This window comes from Ranitomeya imitator, chromosome 6 (assembly GCF_032444005.1).
Source record: "Ranitomeya imitator isolate aRanImi1 chromosome 6, aRanImi1.pri, whole genome shotgun sequence".
NCBI classification, from domain to species: Eukaryota; Metazoa; Chordata; class Amphibia; order Anura; family Dendrobatidae; genus Ranitomeya; species Ranitomeya imitator.
In genome coordinates this window covers 450,466,511-450,480,469 of record NC_091287.1, presented here as the reverse complement: position 1 = coordinate 450,480,469, position 13,959 = coordinate 450,466,511, and the positions used below count along the sequence as shown (strand labels likewise).

General features: G+C 41.6%; 1 protein-coding gene across 2 annotated transcripts in view; it reads left to right on the top strand.

The window, feature by feature from the left end:
* Nucleotides 1-13,959, top strand: part of SULF1 (sulfatase 1) — a 206,263-nt gene that overhangs the window by 121,857 nt on the left and 70,447 nt on the right. For both annotated transcript variants that reach the window (XM_069731461.1, XM_069731462.1), the window contains exon 6: nt 13,490-13,659. In XM_069731461.1, the coding sequence (XP_069587562.1) occupies nt 13,490-13,659 (170 nt within the window). The remainder of the gene's footprint in view (nt 1-13,489; nt 13,660-13,959) is intronic.

The window sequence follows — 13,959 nt, the reverse complement described above, 5'->3', positions numbered from 1 at the left end:
AAATTCAGGTGGTGAAACGTTGCGTACATTTTAACACTATTTTCTCAACGTCCGTCGCTACATCTCGGCGACTCATTAGGACAGGACATTGCCGACACAAGTGTGAAAGAAGCCTTAAAGCCTTACAATATCTTCTCTGTTAGCTTGATGGAGGGGGAATGGATCAAAAGACCCCTAAAAAACGACCATAAAGTCCACAAATAATAAAATATAATCAATCTTTATTAAATATACAGTAATATAGAAAACACAGTGCCGCACTCAGCACAAAACACCGCACAATCGCATGACTGCACCAGGGGCGCACAGAGCCAGGAGACGATAGCTGCTTATGCATCAGTCAAATTATCAAAACCATTCCCTCCCCAATAAGGGGGTGTAGAAGAAATAGTGACTAGCATGTTATAATAGAGTTATATCTACACATATATGGAATCTAAACAAAATTCCGATTTGAGCAATATATGTATATTACTTATAGTGTACAAAGCTTAATGCCACCAGAGGCAGAGTTTCTAGCCATAGGGGAATGAAAATTATTACCTCTTATTAAAATGCAGCCGTCCAGGTTCCCAGGTCAGTGCGCCCACTCCTTCAGGGAGCCCCCTGAAGCTATAAGCAGCTATGGTCCCCTGTGCGGTGTTTGGTGCTGAGTGTGGCACTGTGTCCTCACCTGTTTTCTATGTTATATTTAATAAAGATTAATTATATTTTATTATTATTTGTTGACTTTATGGCCATTTTTGGGGGTCTTTTGACCTATTCCCCCTCCTTTTGGCATTTAGCGACTGGTCCGTATGCTTTATCCAGTATTTTTATCAGCAGATACTTATCCTTATTTCTACCTTTAAAAAATTATTTTATAGTTGGTAGTTATGCTGACTAAAGTTGTGATTTTGTTTATTCTGTTAGCTTGATGTGAACAACGTCTAAAACAGATGAACAAGACACAATTTTAAAGAATCGGTGAACGAGCATTTATATGAACACTTTTTACCAATCAGCCCATGAAAACGTGTTGGCAATTGCCCAGTGAACAAGAAAAATGCTCATTCATCAGGTGATCAGATTATTTATACAGGCACAACAACCCTTACCAGCCACACCTTCCCGGGTGTAAACTGGCCATGTGCTGTAGACAAAATGTAGCTGTATGGTCACAGAATGGACATGAACAATTACTCAAATTTTGTTAAAAATTCAAATTCCCCAGATTAGAGTTCAGAATGTTTTGTTTTATAATTCACTTTGCCATTTTATGGCATTGTAGAGTTGTAATAAATATAGGGTAAAAAAAATGTGGTGAGCGTGAAAAAATGTGGTGAGCACCAAGGTGAGTGTTATTAGTTTTTATTTTTACCCCTTCCCTGGCCCTCACAGTTATTTTGCTGGATTTGCACAAACCGAATCACAAAACTTGTATCTAGATTATCTTGAGATTTTTGTTCTATCAAAATTTGATGCAAATTCAACTTCGAGCTGATTGTTCAAATAAAGTATTTTGTATAGATGAATACTCCCTTTTTGTTCGTCCCATGAAGATAGGAAGATCTAAAAGGTATCCTCATTCCCTAGGTAACCCAATGACAATGTACTATAAATGTTCAATTTCTCTGTAGCGCCTCCACAGGACAAAGGAGGTATTACACAGATCTCATTAAAATCAATGGGTTGCGATGTAATGCATGGAGATGCTGAATATTTCACAGCAAAAGATGCCATCTGCCCTGGCTTTTCTTTTGAAGAATTTGAAAATGTTTTTTTTTTTTTTTTTCCAAATTATACCACCACTTTACAATACCACATTACTAGACCATAGTCTTTATAGTGGTCACTAGTTGGGCTTTAAATTATTGAAATAGTTTTTCTTTTCACTAATTGGATATCCTAACAAAGACTCGGAAAAGTACACACTTGGTAGAACATGAAGCTGAACACTGGACCTTTTTTTTTATTCCTGTTTGACCATGTAGTAAAGCTACGCCTACGAGGTCTGGCCGTGTATCCAGTGTAATATAGCAGATTTTGTTCTCTATTGTGTGAGTTCCAGAAATTCAGCATTATATAATACTAGATGGTGGCCCGATTCTAACGCATCGGGTATTCTAGAATATGCATGTCCACGTAGTATATTGGCCAGCCACGTAGTATATTGGCCAGCCACGTAGTATATTGGCCAGCCACGTAGTATATTGTCCAGTCACGTAGTATATTGTCCAGTCACGTAGTATATTGCCCAGTCACGTAGTATATTGCCCAGTCACGTAGTATACAGCACAGAGCCACGTAGTATACAGCACAGACACGTAGTATACTTCCCAGTCACGTAGCATATTAGCCAGTCACGTAGTATATTGCCGAGCTACGTAGTATATTACCCAGCCATGTATGTAACAGATTAAAAAATAAACATATACTCACCTTCCAAGGGCCCCTTGTAGTCCTGTCGCCTGTGTGCAGTGCACCCGGCAGCTTCCGGTCCCAGGGTTGGTATGAGCACAGTACCTGTGATGATGTCGCGGTCACATGACCGTGACATCGTGGCAGGCCCTTCTCGCATAGCATCCTTAGCACCAAAACCTGCCACTTGCACTGCCGAGGAGAGGACGTGATGTCGGAGGGTGAGAATAACCCTTTTTTTTTTATTATTCTTATTTGTAACATTAGATCTTTTTACTATTGATGCTGCATATGCAGCATCAATAGTAAAAAGTTGGTCACACAGGGTTAATAGCTGCGTAACTGGAGTGCGTTACACCGCACTCCGGTAACGCTGGCATTAACCCTGTGTGAGGGCTGACTGGATGACTGGAGGGGAGTATGCAGCAGGCACTGACTGCGGGGAGGAAAGAGCTGCCATATTGCCGCCAGACTGTGGCCGTCGCTGATTGGTCGTGGGCGTTTTGCCACGACCAATCAGTGACTTGGATTCCATGACAGACAGAGGCGGTGACCAATGAATATCCGTGACAGACAGGACAGACAGAAAGACGGAAGTGACCCTTAGACAATTATATAGTAGATTTGTATGGCTTTTTTATTTATATCTGATGGTTACTGGATTTCCCTACCTAGATGAAAAATGTAATTGTAGATGAGCAATATATCATTTTCCAGTAATTACAGAATGTCATATTTTGGGAGGAATCCCATTATAACAAGCCTAATATTTTCAGATTGCAAATGAAGGACAGAAAGGTGGGAGGGGGTAGATGGCAACACCTGGTTCACTTATGCGATACAGCAAGGAACACAGAACAGCTGCATAAGCAGACAAGGAGACAAAAATATAAGTCCGAAGTACGAGATGAGTGACCACTTGTAACTGATTCATTTTCCAATGAAGTTTGCATGAGACTGCATGCAAGTAGTGGTGGCAGGTGGTTTAATTTAAAAATTCATCTTCATCCCCAACTCCCTCCTCTTTTGTTCCATTTCCTCAATTTCCCTGAACCACACAATTTCCGTGAGCCTGCTTGGCTATAGGTTAAGTATACTTATTTGGAAATCAGGCTGTGTTAATGACAGCAGCTGCGTGAACCTAGTGATCATGCCGGTAATAATGATCTGAATTTGTACACCAGAAATGCTTTTGCAAGTCTCTTTGCCTATGTTATAGTTAAAATCCAATTACGGTATTTGCAACTATTGAAAGCCTTAAACCTGAATCTAATAAGCAAATAGCTATTGTATAAAAGATTTTAAAAAAATGAGATCTTGATCCAAAGGCAACTATAAAATCAAGAGATAAGTCAATGTTCTTAGTACAGTTCTTCAATGCATCATACCTTGGTTCTGTAGGTACATTGTTGCACCAGAAAATATATTTGGAGTTTCTACCATATTACCATGTGCCTGATCAACTTAATGCAATATAATCCTTTTGACCTTTTGCTTGAATAGAAATTATTCAGTAAAGGGAATAACTTGTAAATTAAAACTGTATGAATTTGACTGTCAGAGACATACAGTATACAGCTCTGGCAAAAAATTAAGAGACCACTGCAAAATTTTCAGTTTCTCTGATTTTTCTCTTTATAGGAACTGTATATTTTTGAGTAAAATGTACATTGTTCTTGGGCAGGGAGCTGTATTTTGAACTCATCAATTTCTTCTTGCTCTGTGATCACACACAGTGTTCACTACTGAACACTGAGGGGCATGCAATGAAAGATTACATCTTGACACCTGTGACAGTCAGGGTGTACTTTGTTGGCGGAGTTTGTACGGCCCCGAAGGATGGTATAAATATCCAAATGGCTCTTGGTAGAAAAAAAAAGATTCCCCACCCCTGGGTTAGAACATCGAAAACACAGCCACAAAATAGAGCTCTGGCACAAATTAAGAGACCACTGCTAAATGTTCAGTTTAACATACCGTATTTTCCGGCGTATAAGACGACTGGGTGTATAAGACGACCCCCCAACTTTTCCAGTTAAAATATAAAATCTTCTTAAAAGTCGGGGGTGGTCTTATACGCTGTATGTCGTCTTATAGGGCCGGTGACTAATGTGCCTTTTTTGGGGGGGGGAGTGGTCCCGATGACAGAGGGGGCATCTCACAGGAATGTGTGAGTGGAGTATGCCCCATTACCTCACATTGTAGCTGCAGCCAGCGTCAGCGTGGGGTGCTGGGGAGCGGCGGCGGCGCAGTGGTTAGCACTACAGCCTTGCAGCGCTGGGGTCCTGGGTTCTAATCCCACCCAGGACAACATCTGCAAAGAGTTTGTATGTTCTCTCCGTGTTTGCGTGGGTTTCCTCCGGGCACTCCGGTTTCCTCCCACATTCCAAAGACATACTGATAGGAATTCTAGATTGTGAGCCCAATCGGGGACAGTGATGATAATGTGTGCAAACTGTAAAGCGCTGCGGAATATGTTAGCGCTATATAAAAATAAAGATTATTAATGTGAGGTAATGGGGCATACTCCACTCACACTTTCCTGTGAGACGCCCCCTCCGTCATCGGGACCACTCCCCCCCTCCCCCACCCACCATATACACCCGGCGTACAAGACGATACCCGGCGTATAAGACGACCCCCGACTTTTAAGAAGATTTTCAGGGGTTAAAAAGTCGTCTTATATGCCGGAAAATACGGTAGTTATTAAGGTTGAAGGAAAACTTTTAAGTCCATCTAGTTCAACCCATAGCCTAACCTAACATGCCCTAACATGTTGATCCAGAGGAAGGCAAAAAAAACCCATGTGGCAAATGGTAAGCTCCACTTTGGGGAAAAAAAATTCCTTCCCGACTCCACATACGGCAATCAGACTAGTTCCCTTGATCAACGCCCTATCAAGGAATCTAGTGTATATACCCTGTAACATTATACTTTTCAAGAAAGGTATCCAATCCCCTCTTAAATTTAAGTAATGAATCACTCATTAAAACCTCATACGGCAGAGTTCCATAGTCTCACTGCTCTTACAGTAAAGAATCCGCGTCTGTTGTTATGCTTAAACCTTCTTTCCTCCAGACGTAGATGATGCCCCCTTGTCCCTATCTCAGGTCTATGATTAAAAAGATCATCAGAAAGGTTTTTGTACTGTCCCCATTTATACATTAAAATAAGATCACCCCTTAGTCTTCGTATTTCCAAACTAAATAGCCCCAAGTGTAATAACCTATCTTGGTATTGCAGACCCCCCAGTCCTCTAATAACCTTGGTCGCTCTTCTCTGCACCTGCTCTAGTTCAGCTTTGTCTTTCTTATACACTACGTCCACTGGGTTCCCTTGGTCCAGTCCGGAACTTACCTCTTCTTCATAGAAGCTGATCAGATTAGTCTGACATGAACGGTCCCTAGTGAACCCGTGCTGATACTGGGTCATGAGGTTATTCCTCTTCAGATACTCCAGTATAGCATCCCTTAGAATGCCCTCCAGTATTTTACTCACAGTAGAGGTTAAGCTTACTGGCCTATAATTACCGAGTCCAGTTTTTGTCCCCTTTTTGAATATTGGCACCACATTTGCTATACACCAGTCCTGTGGTACAGACCTTGTTATTATGGAGTCTATAAAGATTAAAAATAATGGTCTATCAATGACTGCACTTAATTCCTGCAGTATTCGGGGGTGTATCCCATCTTGGCCTGGAGATTTGTAAATTTTAGTGTATTTTAGACGCCGCCGTACTTCCGGCTGGGTTAAGCAGGTGACATTTAATGGGGGAATTTCTATCACTAGTCATTTTGTCTGCCATGGGATTTTCTTGTGTAAATACTGATGAAAAAAGTCATTTAGCATATTGGCTTTTCCCTCATCCTCATCCACCATTTCACCCAGACTATTTTTAAGGGGAACAGAACAGGGAAAAAATTCCAGCTTCCAAAAATAGTCCAATTTATTGAGAGTAAAGTCCAAAAACATGGTGAACAAGAGAGTGAGTAGCAGCAGGCTGCGCGTTTCGAACAGTGTGTTTTTTCATAGCTTTGAAAAAGAACACAATTTTACTCTCAATAAATTGGACTATTTTTGGAAGCTGGATTTTTTTTCCTGTTCTGTTCTACTATTTACGTGATGACTGCACGGTATCCGAGCTTCCCCACAGCACATGCCTAGCAGGTGAGCTGGTTTCACCATTTTTTTTTTCTCTCTTTTATTTTTAAGGGGGCCAACACTATCATTTTTTAGTTTCTTACGATTTACGTAGTTAAAGAATATTTTGGGATTATTTTTACTCTCTCTGGCAATGAGTCTCTGTCTCACTCTTTGCTGCCTTGATTTGCTTTTTACAGAATTTATTTAATTTTCTGTAATTATTTAATGCCTCCTCACTACCTACTTCCTTTAATTCTCTAAATGCTTTCTTTTTGTCACTTATTGCTCCCCTTACAGCTCTATTTAGCCATATTAGTTTCCTCCTATTTCTAGTATGTTTATTCCCATACGGTATATACTGTGCACAGTGTTGTGAATTCTGCTCTTGGGCTCCCTCCGGTGGTTGTTGATGGTAATGCAGTTATTCCTGAGCAGCAGTCTTGGACAGGTGTTTCTGCTAATTGCAATTCTGACTGGGGTATTTAGCTGTGCAGGACTCATTTGTCCATGCCAGTAGTCAATGTTCCTTTGGAAGTGCTGGTCCTCTGCCTGGCCTCTCCTGCTTGCTGCCAATTCAGCTAAGATAAGTGTTTGCTTCATTTTTTAGACACACTGCTGTGTGTTTATTTTCTGTGCTATCTTGTTTCTATTTTGTTCCTGCTAGACTGTGCCTGATGTTTTTCTCAGTCTAGTTGGACTCGCTGGAGTCGCAGATATACTCTCCACATCTTTAGTTAGGTGGTGGAGTTTTTGTATTTTTCTGCTGTGGATATTTTGTAGTGTTTTATGCTGACCGCATAGTATCCTGTACTTTCCTTTCCTATCTAGGTAGAAGTAGCCTCCTTTGCTTATCCCTGTTTTCTGTCTGCGTGTGTCTTTTCCTCTCCTACTCACAGTCATTATTTGTGGGGGGCTACCTATCCTTTGGGGATCTTCTCTGAGGCAAGAAAGTTTTCCTATTTCCATCTTTAGGGATATTTAGTCCTTAGGCTGTGTAGAGGTGTCTAGGTCTGGTTAGGCACACCCCACGGCTACTTCTAGTTGTGGTGATAGGATCAGGGTTTGCGGTCAGTAAAGTTACCACTGCTCCAGCGAAGGTCTTTTCATGCTGCTCCAAGGCCACCTGATCATAACAGCACAGGTCCTATCCAGGATGCTAATAAACGTCTCCCATTTTCTTTGTGTATTTTTATGTCTCAGGATATCGTCCCAGTTAATTGCATCAAGATCCTCCCTCATCCGTTGGAAATTTGCCCTCCTGAAGATGTGTCCTTGTAACCCCTCTACTACACATCTTATTAAAGGATACATGAAAACTTATTATTTTGTGATCACTATTCCCCAAGTGACCCCCAACCCTTATATTTGATATGCGGTCTGGCCTGTTGGTTAATATTAGGTCTAGCAGTGCCCTCCTTCTTGTTGGGTCCTGCACCAATTGTGAAAGGTAATTGTCTCTCATAGTTGTCAAAAACCAATTACCTTTGCTGGTACTGCAGGTTTCTGTTCCCCAATCTATTTCAGGGTAGTTGAAGTCCCCTATATTAATGATTTCCCCTTGAGTCGCATCTTCATCTATTTGCTTTTTCGAGGATATTCTCCATTGCTTCCATTATTTTTGGAGATTTATAACAAACCCCTATCAGTAATTTATTATTTTTCCCCCTCCCCTTATCTCCATCCACAGGGACTCTACATTTTCATTAGATTCACCTATATTATCGCGCAGGATGGGTTTTAAGGATGATTTTACATTTAGACACACCCCTCCCCCTTCGCCTATCCATTCGGTCATTTCTGAACAGGCTATAACCCTGCAAGTTAACAGCCCAGTCATGGCTCTCATCCAGCCACGTTTCAGATATCCCCACCATGTCATAATTATGCTCCAACAACATTAATTCTGATTCGTCCATTTTGTTGGCGAGGCTTCTGGCATTAGTATACATGCACTTGATTTTCCTCTCTGTACCTCTATTCTTTCTTAAATTAACTGTTCTAACCCCACCCCCCATGCCACCGCCACCCCCAACTTCCTTATTTGTGCCCAGGTCTCTGTCTGCACTATCTTCCCCTCCTATAAAATGAATACCCCCCCCAATCCCAAGTTTAAATTCTCCTCCAACTTTCTAGCCATTTTCTCCCCCAACACAGCTGCACCCTCCCCATTGAGGTGCAGCCCGTCCCTAGCGTAGAGCCTGTAGCCGACTGAGAAGTCGGCCCAGTTCTGCAGGAACCCAAACGACTCCTTCCTACACCAATTCTTGAGCCACTTATTAACCTCCCTAATCTTCCGTTGCCTTTCTGGCGTGGTACAAGCAGTATTTCGGAAAATACTACGTTGGAGGTCCTTGCTTTCAGCTTGCAGCCTAATTCCCTGAAATCAAAGGTTTGTCTTATTTTTCTCTTTTATAGGTATATTTTCTATAAACTACTGACATGTCTCTGAAGTTCAAAGCAATACATTTTGTATTTATTTTCTGAAAATGAGAAATTGTCAAATTAACAAAAATGCATTGCTTGCAGACCTCAAATAAAGCAAGAAACCGTTCATAACAATTTAGAAACAACAATACTAATGTTTTAACTCAGGAAGAGTTCAGAAATCAATATTTTGTGGAATAACCATGAGTTTTAATCACCGCTTTCATGCTTTCCACCAGTCTTTCACACTGCTTTTCGGAGATCTTATGCCACTCCTGGTACAAAAATGTAAGCAGTTCTGTTAGAGGCCGAGTTCCCACCGCTGCACAGGGGGAATCTCGAGCCATGTCTGCTGCGGTCTCCCATTCTGCATCAGCCGTAGTGGAGCCTGCTCAGCAGAGACGTCGGTCCCAGCGTCTCACTCAGCCTTATACTGTGCAAAAGGTTACTGCTGCCTTTCCAGGCTCTGCTTTTGTAGCCAGCACTGGTCAGTGGCGAGCAGGCTTTTCTGGGACTAAGTCCTGCTTTGTACACACTGAGCATGCCCACGGGAGGACCTCTTATTGGAGGTCGGGGGTCACATGCTCAGGTCCTGTAGCAGCTCCAATTGGACCACTAGGAAGGTCCTTGTCTACTGCAGCTATATAATGTTCGCATGGCCGTGCGGCCATGCGCTAGTATCAACCTATGTTATGAGCTTTGCTACTTGGTGTTCATGTCTGCATGTGGTCAGGGTTGGCTGAAATAAGCTCTTAGAATACCGGCACCTCCTGTGAGGAGTTTTGTATGCTTGGATTCAGGGCCCGGCTGAAATAAGCCCCTAGAATACCGGCACCTCCGGTGAGGAGTTGTTTGTGTTATGCTGTCTGCATGACCACTCTTTGCTTGGCTCAGTTAGGTAGCTGTGATCCTCTGTGAGGTTAATAGGGCACAGCATTTTTATATCTTTGCGTTTCTGTGAAGTTAACAGAGTTCGCTTATACTGCCATATAGTGCCGCCAATTACTTTGCAGCAGATATCTCTGCACGGTGGACCCTGGGCTGCTAACGCACCTTGTTGTTTCCCTCCTATACTCGGTGCATTCCGCTAGCCCTAAAAATTTCTTCTTTGTTTGATGGCTTGTGACCATCCATCTTCTGCTTGATTACATTCCAGAGGTCTTCAATGGGGTTCAGGTCTGGTGAATGGTCTGGCCATGACAGGGATTTGATGTGGCGGTCCTTCATCCACACCTTGATTGACCTAGCTGTATGGCATGGCGCATCGTCCTGCTTTAAAAACCAGTCCTCAGAGTTGGGGAACATTGCCTGAGCAGAAGGAATCAACTGTTTTTCCAGGATAACCTTGTATGCGGCTTGATTCATACGTCCTTTGCAAAGAACAACCTGCCCAATTCCAGCCTTGCTGAAGAATCCCCAGTGGTTGCAAGACACTGTGGCCTGTACGCCTCTCTAGGTCTCCATCTAACCATTAGCTGACCAGGTGTTGATCTGAGGATGCTACAGCAAGACTGGAATTGGGCAGGTTAATCTTTGCGAAGGACGTATGAATCATGCCGCATACAAGGGGATTTCTTTTGCTCAGGCAATGTTCCCCAACTCTGAGGCCTCTTTTTTTTTTTTCCAGCAGGACAATGCGTCATGCCACACAGCTAGGTCAATCAAGGTGTGGATGAAGGACCACCACATCAAATCCCTGCCAGCCCAATCTCCAGACCTGAACCCCATTGAAAACCTCTGGAATGTAATAAAGAGGAAGATGGATAGTCACAAGCCATCAAACAAAGAAGAACTGCTTAAATGTGTACCAGGAGTCACCCAAAAGCATTGTGAAAGACAGGTGGAAAGCATGCCAAGACGCATGAAAGCTGTGATTAAAAATCATGGTTATTCCACAAAATATTGATTTCTGACCTTTTCCTGAGTTAAAACATTAGTATTGTTTCTAAATTATGAACTTTTTTATTTTGCATTATTTGAGGTCTGCAAGCAATGCATTTTTGTTATTTTGACCATTTCTCATTTTCAGAAAATAAATACAAAATGTATTGCTTGGAACTTCAGAGAGATGTTGTCAGTAGTTTATAAAATAAAAGAACAATTTGCACTTTACTCAAAAATATACCTATAAAGAGAAAAATAAGACAAATTGAAAATTTTGCAGTGGTCTCTTAATTTGTGCAGGAGCTGTATCTTGTGGCTGAGTTTTCGATGTTCTATCCCAGGGTGTGGGGAATCTTTATTTCTACCAAGGGCCATTTGGATATTTATACCATCCTTCGGGGGCCGTACAAACTCTGCCCACAAAGTACATCCTGACTCTGACACAGGTGTCAGGACGTAATCTTTCATTGCATGCCCTTCAGTGTTCACAGTAGTGAACACTGTGTGTATGTGTGCTCACAGAGCAAGAAGAAACTGATGAGCTCAAAATACAGCTCCCTGCTCAAGAATGCAGTCCCTGAGAATCTGCCCGGGGGGCCTGATAAAAGGTCAACAAGGGCCATAAATGGCCCGGGGGCCTGAGGTTCCCCACCCCTGTTCTAACCAATGGCACACACTTTATTCTGACTCCATAACTAGACTGTGAGTGTAGGGTTCTTGAGACACCGTTTCTTGACTGTCCTTATGTAATAGTAGTCACACGAAAAGATTTCATCAGATGACTTGACTTGACTGAAGAGGCACGTATGAAAATTCCGGAAGATTTATTTTTAAGCTGAATTCTTGTAGTTATGCACAATTGGAGTAGGTAAAAAGACTATTTTGAACCTAAAGGTACCGTTACATTTAGCGACGCTGCAGCGATCTAGACAAAGATGCCGATCGCTGCAGCGTCGCTGTTTAGGTCGTTGTGTGGTCACTGGAGAGCTGTCACCGCTGTGCTCTGCTTTACGGCCGGCCAGCGCTGACACAGTGCAGGGAAGCTGTGGCTGGGGGACAGACACCGGAATGTAAGTATGTACTGTTTGTTTGTTTTTTACTTTTACAATGGTAACCAGGGTAAATATCGGGTTACTAAGCGCGGCTCTGCGCTTAGTAACCCGATGTTTACCCTGGTTACCAGTGAACACATCGCTGGATCGGCGTCACACATGCCGATCCAGCGATGACAGCGGGTGATCAGCGACCAAAAAAAGGTCCTGATCATTCCCAGCGACCAACGATCTCCCAGCAGGGGCCTGATCGTTGGTCGCTGTCACGCATAATGATTTCGTTAACGATATCGTTGCTACGTCACAAAAAGCAACGATATCGTTAACAAAATCGTTATGTGTGAAGGTACCTTAAGATGCAAGACATAAGCTTCTTAAGATAGCTAACATGCTAAAAAATGTGGAAGAAAAGAGGGGTTACTGACATCAGAGCTAACAAGGCAAACAGGGAGAGAGGGAGGACAAACTGCTCAGAGTCAAACCTATTACATAGTAACACAACAGTAACAATACAAAAAAAATTGTTATTACAAAGTCTTAGAACATGACACACGTTCTGCTTGCATTATTGTGTATAGAAAGTGCAGCAGCAGGATGTTCTTTATACCAGCTGCAATGAATTTGAAGTAAATTGTCAGAAAATGTTATTGTATGAAGTTTTCTAAGAAATGTAATGCCCCTTCTACAGAAATTAAGAAGCCACAAATGATCTTCATACAGAGCACTAATTGTGCATAATTTTACTATCATGTCTTATCTAAACCTCCATGAGTACAATAGAGCTTTCACCTTTCATTAAAGCCACTACCAACCATCTAATGACAATGACATGACTCTGCTAGTGATGTCCTGGTCTACACAGCAGATCTAAAAATTGAACTGCAGAAAGGTCAGATTACTGCTTATGCTCCAGTAACCAATAAACAAATTGTTTGTTTCTTAATGGGTAAACGCATACATAACTAACATGAACAGCAGGCTGTGAGAAAAATATTTTTTTGATATACAGATAAATTCAATACAATGTGCATTATAAAAAAAAAAGTTAAATAAATCACTCTGCCATGTTCCCTACACTATAACAATGTTATCAACTTTCTTTGCATCCTCAGGACATCAAACATTTCACTTGGAATGTGCATATAGGTCATATATCCTGAAGTTCATATGAAACTCATCAGGGTGGCACACATCCTTTGTTCTTAGTGATATGTTCTGAGTACAGCCAAGATAAAAAAAAAAATCATATGGAATTTTTTTTTTCCTGTCAACTTGTTAAACATTTTTAGAGCTCTTCCTGGGGAAACTAACTAATGCATAATATAGCTGCTAATACAGATATTCATGGATAGTCAGACCATCTTCTCAGACATCACTGTGTAACTATATTAGTTAAGAGGCAGAGTGGAAAATATGACAACTTGACAGCTCTATGACTTCTATTTACTAGTTTACTGGATATCCCAGGATTATAAATGGTTTCTAAAAAAGAGACCTGTAATTCAGGAGCTGAAATTTACTGTTATGTAATAATAATAGATCAAATTTACCTCTAAGTAATTTATTTTCCCTTTTTGTTTTCAAAGGATTATTTCACAGATCTCATCACCAATGACAGCATTAGTTACTTTAAACAGACAAAGAGGATGTACCCACATCGGCCAGTTATGATGGTCATCAGTCACGCTGCACCACACGGCCCAGAGGATTCTGCGCCTCAGTTTTCAGAGCTCTTCCCAAATGCTTCCCAGCATATGTGAGTTTAATTCTGTACTCCAGCAAGAGATTGACAATGAACTTCTTGTAACAAATGTATTGATTAAGGATGAGCAAATAAATCCTAAACTAATCAAATTTGTATAGAATTTCACAAATATCATCATTTTACGGAATTCGGCAAGATCCAGCAAAATAGTGGCCAGCTGGCTGCCATTTTGTTGGATTCATATAAGCCACGAGGGGGTTTAAAATAAAATTCATACTCCTCTAGCCCCTTACCTGACTCTGCCACCACAGTTTCTTGCCGATCATCCCATGGCTTTCGGAGCTCCCATTC